Genomic DNA, 12,178 nt, shown 5'->3' with positions numbered 1-12,178 from the left:
TGTTGACTAAGTACCAAGTAGGAAATCTCTTTGAATTGAATCAAGGGGATTGAAATAAAACTCGCTAAAGATGACATTGTAAAAAACATGATATACCTTGGCGTGTAAAAACAACAATAAAATCCTTCAAAGATGGAGAAAATATTAATCAACTATAATAGCACCAAGAAGAGGAAGTTCTTGTCTCTTTTTCCGTCTTTCACATTTGGGACACGGTTTAGATGAATTAAGGCAACTTTTATGAAACACTGCGTAGCACATATCACACTAAAACAAAAAGCAAATAATCCCAAAATAGATGTTTTTCTCGGACTTACTCTGTAAACATTTTCAACATCGAATGGAAATAACTCCTTAGGCTTTTCACATATTTCACAAACGAAGCCTTTCTGACTGCACAACCAGCAATTAAAAACGTGATCCCGTCCAAATTGAACAACCTTTTCGAGCGCCTTGAACAAATCCCCACTTGTTACATCGTGGAGGTCCTATAAAAAAATATTTGTACCCAATCCAGCCGAGGTAGTTATTATTTCTAACCGATATGGAGTACTGGTGAATGTGTTCATACATATATTCCTTAGGCCACATTTGTTTTTGCAACTGTTCAATTACAGGCTTCCTACAAGTATAAAGATATGCTCTCAAGAAATTCAGTTGATTTCGTAATTTTTGCAACTCGGCCATCTCTTCTACCGCCCCATAAATAAACGGATTTACAATCTGAAATGACTGAATTAAAATGACTCAAACCTCAATCAAAAACCGCATTACTTTTAAGTCAATCACGGGATGGTCTTTAATTTCGTTTATATAGTCGAAACTCTTTTGTGATACAGGATATTGCTTGAAATCCCAATTATGAATTATCCTTGCAGGAATGCTCATTTTTTCTGGGCTCATGCAGAATTCGCAAAAGTATTCCCCGGTAAAACCACATACGCTAAAAGTAACTTACACATGAAGAAATTGCGGAAAAATGAAGAAGGTGCAAATTCTGTACATATTTAGCAATAAATTGATACTATTGTAATTTGCTTGCACCTTCATCATTTTCGGGCATCAGGTCCGCATATAATAAAAAAATAAATTAAATAAATATTACTTGGGTCTGGTGGTCACCCCCAAGGCACGTCTGCATCCCGCACACTCGAAATTTTGATAATCGAGACCTCTTTCATTTGCTATTATACTGACTTGTGCCACGAGAGACGTAGATTCGCCTTTAACTAATATTGCATTAGAAATTTGAGCCGCATCACTTCCTTGAACAGGGTTGACCGAAGGAGCAAGGGTTTCTTCAAACCTTTCGTCTTCAAATTTCTGCCAAACCTCTCTTATATCAGGAGTCCTAATATAGCCCCCACTAAGCATATTATAACTCTCAATAAGAGCAGTGTAACTAGCTTCCATAGATTTAGATTCGCTCGACTCAATTGGTGGCTTTGTTTCACTATCACTCACACTATCCTGCTCCTGCTGTTCATCAAAAGACCATCCGCTTCTTTTACTCAAAGAATTACCTACATTGTGATTCAAATTGTCTTCAACATTTTTGTAATCCGTATCAGAACTACATGTAGATTTTAATTCATCACAAGATGAACTGGGTTGATCCATGTATTTTGCTTCTTTGTCCTTAGCCAGTATAATTTTTAGAACCTCATCCTCAGTTAATGCAACAATCTGTCTTAATCCTGAATGTGTAGATGCTACTGACACGGCAGAACTTAATGATGCTGTGTCAGAAGCTTCTTCTACAATCTGGGCCTTTTCATCGTCAAGCATAGATGCCACATCATCGCAGGGAGCTACAGGACACGCCTTCCATGTAGGCGCCCATAAGCCTGCCAAAATCAGGCTCTGCAAAGGCCATGTATTTAAAAGGCTGGAATTGCTGGGCAATGTAAATGATTTGAATGCTTCTACACCTTCAATAAGTCTTTGGGCAATATCTAGCAAGTCGCCATCTCGCAAATAAGCATTAATATTATAATATGATTTTAATGCTGATGAATCATGTCGAACAGTCATCAGATAAGAGGATAAAAGACAATCGTTAAGCGCTAATCGAACCCATGCCCTACACTGACCTACTTCTGTAGATATTTGAGAGAGGTTAGTTATCTAAAAGTAAAATAATCCGTAACAAATAAAAATTTCATAAATAAGTTGTAATATGAATTTCCAACTATCAATTTTACTTACTTGGTCGATTATTTGTCTATGTGATATAACAAGTAAGGGGTCCCAAAAATTTGGTGCTGGTCTCTCGTCCAAATCAGAAAGCGCTTTCTTAAAACGGTGTGTTAAAGAATCCCTTAAACCATGCAAAAACATTGCTTCAACGGCCATACAAAGCTGATTTGAAGCATCTGTTACATCAATAATTTTTGAAGACTTTGCTTCCTCCACTCCCACATATTGAATCTCTTTCACACTGTTAGATAGATGAGTTGTGATAGAATGCTTAATTAAATCGTCTTTCTTGTTTGATGATGATTTTACACTTTTTAAAAGTTTATTCATATTTTCTTTTAAGACCAAAATCGGATAATATTTTTACAGTATTGCCGCAAGCTACACCTTCCCTAACAATTTGATACAAGCCTATGGTTGATAAATCAACAATTGTAGAAGCGCTAGGATCAGAACCTAAATTACCACCATCAAAAATGGCGGGAATTCGATCCCAAATTTTTTCAAATCCAAAAATATTCAGCGCACTTGGGGTATTACTTAAATTGGCACTAGTCAAAGCTATAGGTTTGTTCAGTCCTATGGCTAAACAATTGATAAAACTGTGATCCGGAATTCTAATTCCCACCTTTCCCTGACAACTAATTGAACTATCTAGCTTATTAATACACTCCAAAATTAAAGTTACTGGTCCCGGTAATAACGCACTAAGTAGATCTTTAGGAAGATGACTCACTCTCGCCTAAACAAAAACTTTTGTAAGAACAATTAAGCAACGGTTTACAATTAGAAATACTAACCCACAACTTTACTTCGGATATTTGACCGAGGCAAATAGCCACAGGTTTGCTTTCACTTCTACATTTAATAGCATATAATTTATCAAGAGCAGAGGGATTGGTAGCATCACACGCTAAACCATAAACAGTATCGGTCGGTACCGCTATTACCGATCCTAAGTTAAGGTAACTAAGTGCAATATTTAAAGCATCCGATCTTATAATCGGAATACGAGCAGCCATAGAATGAGCATCTAGTTTGATGGAATAATTAATTACGCTAGACAATTTTCCCCAATTCATTTAACAATAGACAGGTCTATTCGCGCCAATTATGGCTACACTCTGAGTTGCAGCACCGATAAAATGTCGTCATAGGTTCATCAGCTGATCTTGTCTGAAGCTGAAGGAAGTACGCACGTGGGTGACTGCACTTGGGGCACCTTTCTTCTGTAGATTCTACGTTCTTCCACGCTTCTTCACCTCCAAGTACGTCGTCTATTTCCTAAAATGTTTTTAAATTTAAAACAATGGACAAATAAAGTTTAAGGCATGGACTTAACCTTCAGCCTGTAATAGTTTCGATAAGTAATATTCTTTCTAACTGGAAAATACACTGGGCATACGTTGCACGTAAATTGAAGATTTGTAGACACGTTTTCTTCTACAAAAAGTAAATTGGTACAAAATGGGCAGAATACGACCATAACTATAAAATTTTATTTTACAGCACTTCTAACCACAACAAAAATTGCTATTGATAATGATGACGTGTTCAGTGTATCACAAAACATCAATTGGTTGGGAAGCGCTTTACTCGCATACAAACACCAACCCCACAGTTTCCTGAAGCAGTAACAATTATAACGAGTAAATAAAAACATAATAAAATAATACATTTATATAAAGAACTATACAATACTAGTATTGTACAGGGGGTCTTGAAATTAAATAAGAATGTTTTAATATTCTACACCCCGAAATATAGAAAAAAGTTCTTATAAACCATTGTCCGCATTAATTTCTTCGTATTTAAAATATTAGGATAAGACTATCACTTTTTATAAACAATTACAAATTACAAATTTGTAATAAAATTTGCAGAAGTAAACCACTTAAATTTAACAATGGACATGAATAAATTGATCTCTACGTTTCAGTAGCGTAAAAAATTCAATGACTTTACCAAATTTTATTTATTAACCTTTATAGATTTCCAACATATTTATACAAATCGTTCATCTATGATATCACCATATCTTGAAAACGAAGACGTCGGAGACCGAGAAATTTTATCTCCATTTTAGCTTATACGTCGTGAAAAAAATCGACGGGACGCTCTGTAAACTATTTCCTTTAAAGTTCTAAGACTATTCGGATTGGCGAATTTATATGGCACTAATAAAATAGATTCTGATGGCATATCGATTTCATCTTAAGCTCATTAACTCGCTCCAAATATTTATGTTCCGTTTAAATAAATACGCAACCATTTCGATCAAGAAAAACAAAATCCTCGAACGAAGTCAATTCCAGATTAAATTGCTTAGAAGGTCTACAAATTATCGAACGCTCCATAGATAGCGATTCTGCGCGTGGGCGTCGATCCAGTTAATTCCCGGGTGCTCCAAGATCCCATGTCGCGCACCGAAACATATCAAGAGATTTTTCTCGAATTTCATTATGATTGATGTATTGCGTTTAGTCGGACACATAATCAGAAAAAGTACCGCGAGACCGATTAAATCGTGGAAAAATTTCCGAACAAAAAATTCAACATTCTGGCTCCAGAAATTCCTACGAGTATCCAGACGACATCCGATAGGAGTGGAGGCACACTTATTAAATCGAATAGTGGAGAGGCCGCAAGGCCTCTCCCGACCACCGAAATTTATTCGCCTTTGGACACCATCAACACCCTCACACCAAAAAATAAGTTTTCGGAACACCATTCGTTTTCATTCGATAGCTACTGCAAGAGAACGCACAATCCCAAATCTTTCATCGAAGACGACGAACAATCGAGCAGGTATTTAGTCCCAAACTTTTTTATAGATATAGTTTTAGCTAAAATAAACGAGGAGTGTAGCTGCTTACTGTGAATTTCATTGTCATTTCGTTATTACTAACTACTGTATGTAATTAGTTAATAAAAATTTTTTGCTCCAGGTGTTTTTTAGAGCATCTCTTTGTGAAGGGAAGTTTTGGTTCTCTATAGGTATTGCATTATATTTTTAAATGTAATGACAAAACTTTTGCGCCCTACAGCTGCTACATTGTCTATTTCCATTTAAACAACACACTAAAATTGATTTTCTCAATTAAAGTATATGGATAATATAATTCCAAAATTAAAAAAAATAGCGTTATACCAGTAAGCTCAAATGCACTCTCATTATACGGAATCCTATAGCCATAGGTATCCTAATTCGTTGGACTTGAGACGAATCGCCATGTTATACTGGGCGTATGTTATGTAGACTCCATCGCTTTTGGAATTGTGAAATGAATTTGATTAAAGTAATTTGCGTTTTGCGTTTTTTTCGAAAAAACAAAATAAACTTACTACATCGATGCTTATTATTATATATATTTATATTAAATAACTTCTTAATTTATGAAATGAAAATGAAGAAATAAAAACAAATAAGCAAACATTTTATATATTTATATTTATTTGTTCTTTTAAGAGCAATTTAGTTAATTATATAAAAAACTCGTTCACACCCTACATGTAGCTCGTATAGGTATTTGGGAAGGATAAAATACTTAATATTTTAATAAGTCTTTATACTTTGTACATAAAATTCTTAATTGAATAGGTAGTTTTTAACTGGTTCTAACATTCCCGAAAATATTTCAAAAATATAGATCATTACCTAACCTGTCCGTAAATCCAATTATCAAAACCAAAACTTTTAATAGAAGTGTAATCTCCAGAGCTCCAGTTTTAGACAAAAAATAGACAATGGTGAATATTCCAGATCATCCGAGACGTGTTACACATCACGTTACAACGTCAAAAGCAAAAGTGATACCGAAGATGACGGAAGCAATAAGTGGTCTTATAAAGAATTTAGGTCTCCGTCCCTGCAGCGACCTCAGAACTTGCCAAACTCCGACAGTTCCACAATCGGCCATCATGAATACAAACGATATAGATCTCCTAGCATCAAAGATCGAACAGATTGTCTTTCACTATCTTTATCTCCACCAGGATCAAGGGGAACAAGTGTGTTCTTAAGGGACTGTCCTTCAATGTAAGTGTGTCTTGCTTACTGATCTTTAAGCCCTATTCAGAGTCGTTCCCCAGGTTCACCTTGAGGTTGCCTTAAAAACTTTAGAATATTCATGGTATTCAAATTATTCTTGATTTCACATTTAATATAATGTCTTCCTTAAATGAGGAAGCCTCAGGTATTTCATATGCATTTCACACTAAAGTAAGATTCCAAGTTTCTGCCACAAAACAGTTCTACATAATATAGCGCCACAATCCTTTAAACAGGTGTAAAAAGCTATTAACATTTTTTTGAAAAAGTTCAACATAATACCAAATAAAAGAGTCTGTTCAATTGAATTGAGTTGGGCAAGAACAGGGTTGAGTAATAAAAAAATAGAAGCAATATTAATGACGGACAACTGAAAAATTGCAGGCTGGATAATTAAATTTCCGGGTTTTCCAGGTTAGTAGGAACTCCGGTACACAAATTCTGGATAGCTTGGCGTAAATAGTACATAGTTGACGGCGATCGCTTTAAATGTTAGAACACAATTTTAGATATATGTTTTCAATTTTTTGTTGATTGCCAAGGCGAGTTATTTTTATCGCAAATCCAAATCTACCCGACATTGTGTAACAATTTGAGTGGACTGCGAAAATCCGAATGGAAATCCAGTTTGGTCGTTTTTTAATGTTAAATTCGGGCAAATGTATTTTATAGTGATGGCTCAACACGAGTCGGTGCAGTTTACGGTGATATCGAACGTTTCTAAAATACATTTTTGTTCTATTTTCATAATTCGCGTTGTTATGGCTAACGCGAACGGTGTTATTACAATGGTTTGATGGATTACAACAATATCAGAGTAGCGCGCGCATTTACTGTTACAAAAATAATGGAAAACCAATTTAATTGCTTTCCAAACAAATCCACCAATTTCGATTACAATGTCTGCGTGATTTACAGCGGACTAAGTGCAGTATTTGTTCATTTTCTTATACCATTTGTTCCCCTTACTATATATCTGGTTTTTAAAAAGTTTAAAAAGCCGTCGAATAAGGTGCAAAGAAAGCCTGAAACTGAAATAATCGAAGGAGTGAACACCGAAGCTGTTGAGCGTGATGTTATTCGAACCGTGTTTATATTCCCTAGAAAGACTCAGTCATGTGCTAACATAAAATTGTAAGTGTATTTATAAATAACCAAATGCATTTCCGTTAAAAGCAACCGACTTCGAAGCTTCACGGGATAAAAAAAATGGTGCTATACTTTTCTGTTGAACATATTTTTACTCCAGGTCCAAAAATTCGATTAGCATTAATTCTATTTTCCTTTTTTTCCGTTTTCTTCAAAATGCAGAAAGAGTACGAAATATACACATACATATTGCTAGAATACGAAAAAACTCTCAAATTGCTCACAAAAAATGAATTTCCAAACGCGTCTACTGAAATTAATATTTTCTTTTGTAATTTCTGCCCTTCGAATTCTTAAGTGTTGAGAAAAAAAATTATAGCATTGCATTTCAGTTCGCCTACGAAAGACGTAAGCCTCCTAGACGTAGAAGATATTAAGAAGTTACATTATATTGAAAACCGAGAGAGTCAAGAAGACGAAAGCGAATATGAAGCTGGTGGATATATGCCTATTAACATTGGTGATATTCTTAGAAATCAGTATAAAGTGTGTCGGAAGTTAGGGTGGGGTCATTTTTCTACAGTCTGGCTATGCAAAAATCTTTCCGAAAAGTAAGTTAGCGGCCTAAGTTGCGTGTTATTTGCAAGTGTAGTTGTCTTACAGTGGTCCTAGATACGTGGCCCTAAAAATCTGTAAATCAGCTCCAATGTTCACCGCAGTCGCTAACGACGAAATAAGACTTCTTCAGGAAACTAGATCTATCAATCCCGACCATCCGGGCTATAAAAACATAGTCCAGATGGTAGATACTTTTAAACTGATTAGCGAAAATGGAGTTCATACTGCCATTTCCTTAGAAATAATGGGACCAAGCTTACTACACCTACTTATTCAAAGTGATTTCCGAGGGCTTCAGGTGCCCCCAATTCGCAGAATTATATTTCAGGTAAAAAGCTACTCTTTGTAAGTAATAGCATTAAGACATATTTTTGTACAGGTTTTAAGAGGGCTGACTTATCTTCATGAAGACTGTCATATAATTCATACCGACATTAAGCCCGAGAATATCTTAATTAAGGTGAATGAGTCCTATATAAGACAAATCATTGGAAAAATGGAGAGGTTTTCAGAATTAGGAGTTGAATTGCCTAGATCTTATGGTAAAGAACGTCGAATGTGGGGTTTTTATTTACTATGAAAAATAATTTTGTTTATAGTTAGTTCCGAATTTTGGGTTGAAAAAGATCGAGGACTACATGAATCGGACGATGAGATTTTAACGAAATTTGGCGAGCAAAGGGCATCTTCCTATCCTAATGATATATACTTAAGTGATTTAGTCAATTATAGGCAGAGACATAGCCAAACTAATTTTAATGCACCTATGTGGGTTACTCCGAATATAGAAATTAAAATTGCAGATTTAGGAAACGCCTGTTGGGTGGTACTTAATCATCGTACCAATTGCAGAACTCACCACCATTACTGACCGGCATTTTTTGTCTTTAGGATCACCATTTTTCCCAGGAAATCCAGACCAGGCAATATAGAGCGCTTGAAGTTATTATGGGTGCGGGATATAGCTATCCAGCAGATATTTGGTCAGTTGGATGTATGGCATTTGAATTAGCGACAGGAGAAATGTTATTCAGTCCCAAGGGATCTAATGATTTTTCAGCGAACCTTGATCACTTGTGCCTCATATGGGAGACTCTTGGAGGGATTCCCAGATATATTACAGAAACTGGAACCGAGTCTAAAACTTATTTCGTCAATGGCAAGTGAATCACTTAACTCTGTATCCGATTTTATGTCAAAATATTTAAATTTTAGGAAGACTAAAAGAGATTCCGGAAGAAAATCTTCGAATCTGGAAAATTGAAGATGTTTTGGTAGAAAAATACAAGTGGAAACGGTTGGAGGCAATTCCATTCGCAGGTCTTCTCGAAACCTTAGTGGAGCCCGACCCTGCTTTAAGAGCAACCGCTTCCGAAGCATTGACCAACGAATGGCTTCTATCAATTGACCTTTAACACAATATATTTCCAAACATATATGTGCAAGACTGATGTTATTTGTTTTTAACTATACCGTTTGTTCAACGGATGTCATGTTTACATTTTTGTTTGTTCTCGTTGTATCTTCTCTCTCTTAGAATTTTATAATAAAGTTTTGAAAAACGAATTTTACGGTGTTTCACTACTCTCTAGGAAACGTAAATTCAAACGGAAAAAGTTCTTTTAGAAAAATTATTAAAATTTATTTATGTTTATTTGATCCAATAAAATGCAAAAATTAAAATTAACAGACTGATTTAGAAACAAATTTATGATATAACTATAATAATAGTTGGTAGAATATTCTATAATGGTTAATTCATAAGTATAGGACAAAAAAAGCTTTGTTAAAATTGGAGAAATGGATACATTAAATTGTTCAGTTCGTTTATTTTTAAATGTATATATTTTGTAATATCATAGATACAAACATGTCATATTCATTAAGAAACATACATTTTTCATTTATACATGAATAGTCTATCACAAATAGAATTTTACATAGAGAGAAACAATTAAAGTGAGCTTAAAAAGACAATTGTAATATAAACTAGGAAATCTGAAACACATTTATTTCATAACAAACACGATCAGGAGAGATATATGCAATTTTGTAATTCGGACAAACAAAATACCACTAAGGAAAATGTAATAGCTGTTAGATATTTTAACTTTACCCTACGCGCGTGTGTAGGAAAAAATATTAAAAATATTTTAAAGCTCTCATATATACAAAAAAAAAGTTGTCATTCTTAACTTGGCAACATATTTACAATACAAAATAACGTCCAATAGACCAACTTTACACAATTTTCATTTTAAATATCTAAAAGGCCTAGGAGAAAATTTAACCATCTAATAAACTTAATTAATATATTAACGACGTTAAAAATTTATTAATTAGGGAAACCAGTTCTAATATTTCTAAAATAGAGGCGTTTTTTGGCTGAATTTTTCCTCATATTCACCTAAATTTTGCACTCACAGGCTAATCGATTCATAAGGCATTGTTCAACATAAGAAAGCTATTTTTGTACCTATCAAATTGAGGAAATTTCTTCAACTTTTTTTAACAGTCCACAAAACGTTAGTACCATAAGAAATTATTTTTCTGGTACATTTTTTAAGCCCAAAATCGAATTATTGAAAATAAAAGTTCACTTTTGTTGGGGAAACAAATTGACAAATATTAGGTGATATTTAAATTAGATAAAAAAATAATGCATTGTGACCGTAGTAAAAGAACTAAAATACTCCATTTTTTTAATATTCTGTAAGGTGTAAATGAGAAACTCATTTATTTGATCATCTGGACGAAACTAAAGTAAAGTCAGCGACAAAGCATTCTAGACTTCTAAGGCTGTAAGTTATCAGGCTTTCACCTAACAAAAAGCGATTGCATTGATGACGTATATTATCATACTATCCAAAGACCATTTTCAAATATACACTTCACCACTAAGTTTTCGGAAATTTAAACAATTGATAATTTTAATTAGCATGGTTGTTGTAGAGCTCTGAATTTGTACATATAGGTTTTTCGTACGCAATATTTATTGTAAAATTGCTGATGTCAATAAAGTTGAGTTTAGAAGCTGTTTAATCCCTCGAAAAAAGTTTCCTCAAGAAACAAAAAAAATATTAAAAACCCAAAAAAATGTTTAGCTGAATGCAAAATAAAAAAAAATCAACACGTTAAGGAATGCTCGGAAATACTATATGTAAGATTTTGTACAAAAATGTGCCTCTTTCCTACAGTGGAGCTGCGCGCTATAAATGCTATAACTGAAATCAAAATATATATAGAAAATATGAATAACTTTTAAATCACTATGACTAGCTAAACACAGATGTCATGAATACACAAGTATAAAAAAATAATTTCTTCTATATTTTATATAAAACATTTTATATATAACATAACTCTCTCCCTATCGTTAAACAAGTAGATTTTTGAAAAACGTCAAGAGAGATAAAAATCGTTACTGTAACAAATAGATTTCTTTTAAAAAGGTTATGGCCATAGTTTCATAGATGATACATTACTCAACATTCAACAAAAATTTTCAATTGAAAAAAAAACATGTTAGACACTTAGCTAAGCATAAGCAGCTTTCTTAACTTCAATTCAACAAATTTCCCTTCTAGTTTTAGTTAGGACGTTGAAATCTAGTTTTACCTATATCACAGTCTATCATACCTACAAAAGTAATATAAAATTTCTGCCAAGTGGGTACGCCTCCCGACTTTGTTTACCCTGAGTAAATCAAATCATTTTCATATAATCAAAACCCGCTCGGGGTACAAATAACATAAAGAATCTCAAAACGTTTTAGAAGATATTCGGAACAAGTAAGTTAGATAACCGGCATGCCGATTTAAAAAGTAAAAAAAAAAACAAATATCAAGTTTTATGAAAACTTAGTCTTCATAGAGTTAAGATCATATCATTCTAATACAATGTCTTTCGATAATATTGACTGATGTTATTGCTAAAAGTAAATAAATATAATTTTGTTAAAAAACGATTCTTAATCGACTATAAAATGAGATCAAAGCACAGGTTAGATGACACTATTTTGATGAGATCGAAAGCATAAAGGGACTAGATAGTTACAAACACGCTTTGAAATCAGAAAATCGATTGGTGTCATGTTTTTACATGTAGGAACCTCATGTGATTGCAAGTTTACACACGAACTGGCAGTGATGTTGATCGAATTAGAATATGAGATGTATATCTTAACTTATAAGATTTAGAGCACAGTTAAAGGAGATGCCG

At 33.8% G+C, this 12,178-nt stretch overlaps 4 protein-coding genes across 4 annotated transcripts; 1 reads left to right on the top strand and 3 right to left on the bottom strand.

Annotated features, from left to right (window-relative positions):
• Positions 1-76: 76 nt before the first annotated feature.
• Positions 77-2,529, bottom strand: LOC132695600 (uncharacterized). Its single transcript, XM_060659952.1, has 6 exons — positions 2,209-2,529; positions 1,106-2,127; positions 775-943; positions 541-723; positions 318-488; positions 77-267 (listed from the first exon to the last, which is right to left on the bottom strand). The coding sequence occupies exons 1-6, from the start codon at positions 2,527-2,529 to the stop codon at positions 145-147; spliced, it is 1,989 nt and encodes a 662-aa protein (XP_060515935.1). The 3' UTR covers positions 77-144.
• On the bottom strand, positions 2,522-3,281 carry LOC132695602 (threonylcarbamoyl-AMP synthase). The gene is made up of 2 exons (XM_060659953.1): positions 3,000-3,281; positions 2,522-2,941 (listed from the first exon to the last, which is right to left on the bottom strand). Exons 1-2 carry the CDS (start codon positions 3,279-3,281, stop codon positions 2,522-2,524), a joined length of 702 nt encoding a protein of 233 aa, XP_060515936.1.
• A 16-nt stretch (positions 3,282-3,297) lies between these two features.
• Positions 3,298-3,767, bottom strand: LOC132695603 (DNA-directed RNA polymerase III subunit RPC10). The gene is made up of 2 exons (XM_060659954.1): positions 3,542-3,767; positions 3,298-3,483 (listed from the first exon to the last, which is right to left on the bottom strand). The coding sequence occupies exons 1-2, from the start codon at positions 3,683-3,685 to the stop codon at positions 3,298-3,300; spliced, it is 330 nt and encodes a 109-aa protein (XP_060515937.1). The 5' UTR covers positions 3,686-3,767.
• Positions 3,768-4,723: 956 nt separating this feature from the next.
• LOC132695777 (SRSF protein kinase 3-like) lies at positions 4,724-9,517 on the top strand (the record flags this gene model as incomplete). Its single annotated transcript, XM_060660234.1, has 8 exons — positions 4,724-5,007; positions 5,963-6,238; positions 7,732-7,950; positions 8,003-8,285; positions 8,337-8,499; positions 8,557-8,783; positions 8,849-9,116; positions 9,173-9,517. Coding segments are annotated over 8 exons (1,920 nt in total), but the record flags the coding sequence as incomplete, so codon positions are not given.
• Between the last annotated feature and the right edge of the window lie 2,661 nt (positions 9,518-12,178).

Source organism: Cylas formicarius, unplaced genomic scaffold (assembly GCF_029955315.1).
Source record: "Cylas formicarius isolate icCylForm1 unplaced genomic scaffold, icCylForm1.1 PGA_scaffold_12__32_contigs__length_19106922, whole genome shotgun sequence".
Lineage (NCBI taxonomy): Eukaryota > Metazoa > Arthropoda > Insecta > Coleoptera > Brentidae > Cylas > Cylas formicarius.
Note: the sequence above shows the minus strand (reverse complement) of the source record. Positions and strands in the feature narration are given on the sequence as shown.

Bases quoted from the DNA above. Each gene is read 5' to 3' on its own strand.
- LOC132695602 (XM_060659953.1), bottom strand. From the start codon at position 3,281: ATGAATTGGGGAAAATTGTCTAGCGTAATTAATTATTCCATCAAACTA. The intron at 2,942-2,999 runs GTTAGTATTTCT...GTTTTTGTTTAG, and splicing joins TATCCGAAGTAAAGTTGTGG to GCGAGAGTGAGTCATCTTCC.
- LOC132695603 (XM_060659954.1), bottom strand. From the start codon at position 3,685: ATGGTCGTATTCTGCCCATTTTGTACCAATTTACTTTTTGTAGAAGAA. The intron at 3,484-3,541 runs GTTAAGTCCATG...AAAACATTTTAG, and splicing joins GAAACTATTACAGGCTGAAG to GAAATAGACGACGTACTTGG.
- LOC132695600 (XM_060659952.1), bottom strand. From the start codon at position 2,529: ATGAATAAACTTTTAAAAAGTGTAAAATCATCATCAAACAAGAAAGAC. The intron at 724-774 runs GTAATGCGGTTT...CAGTCATTTCAG, and splicing joins ATCCCGTGATTGACTTAAAA to ATTGTAAATCCGTTTATTTA. The intron at 268-317 runs GTAAGTCCGAGA...TTTTTGTTTTAG, and splicing joins ATGTTGAAAATGTTTACAGA to TGTGATATGTGCTACGCAGT.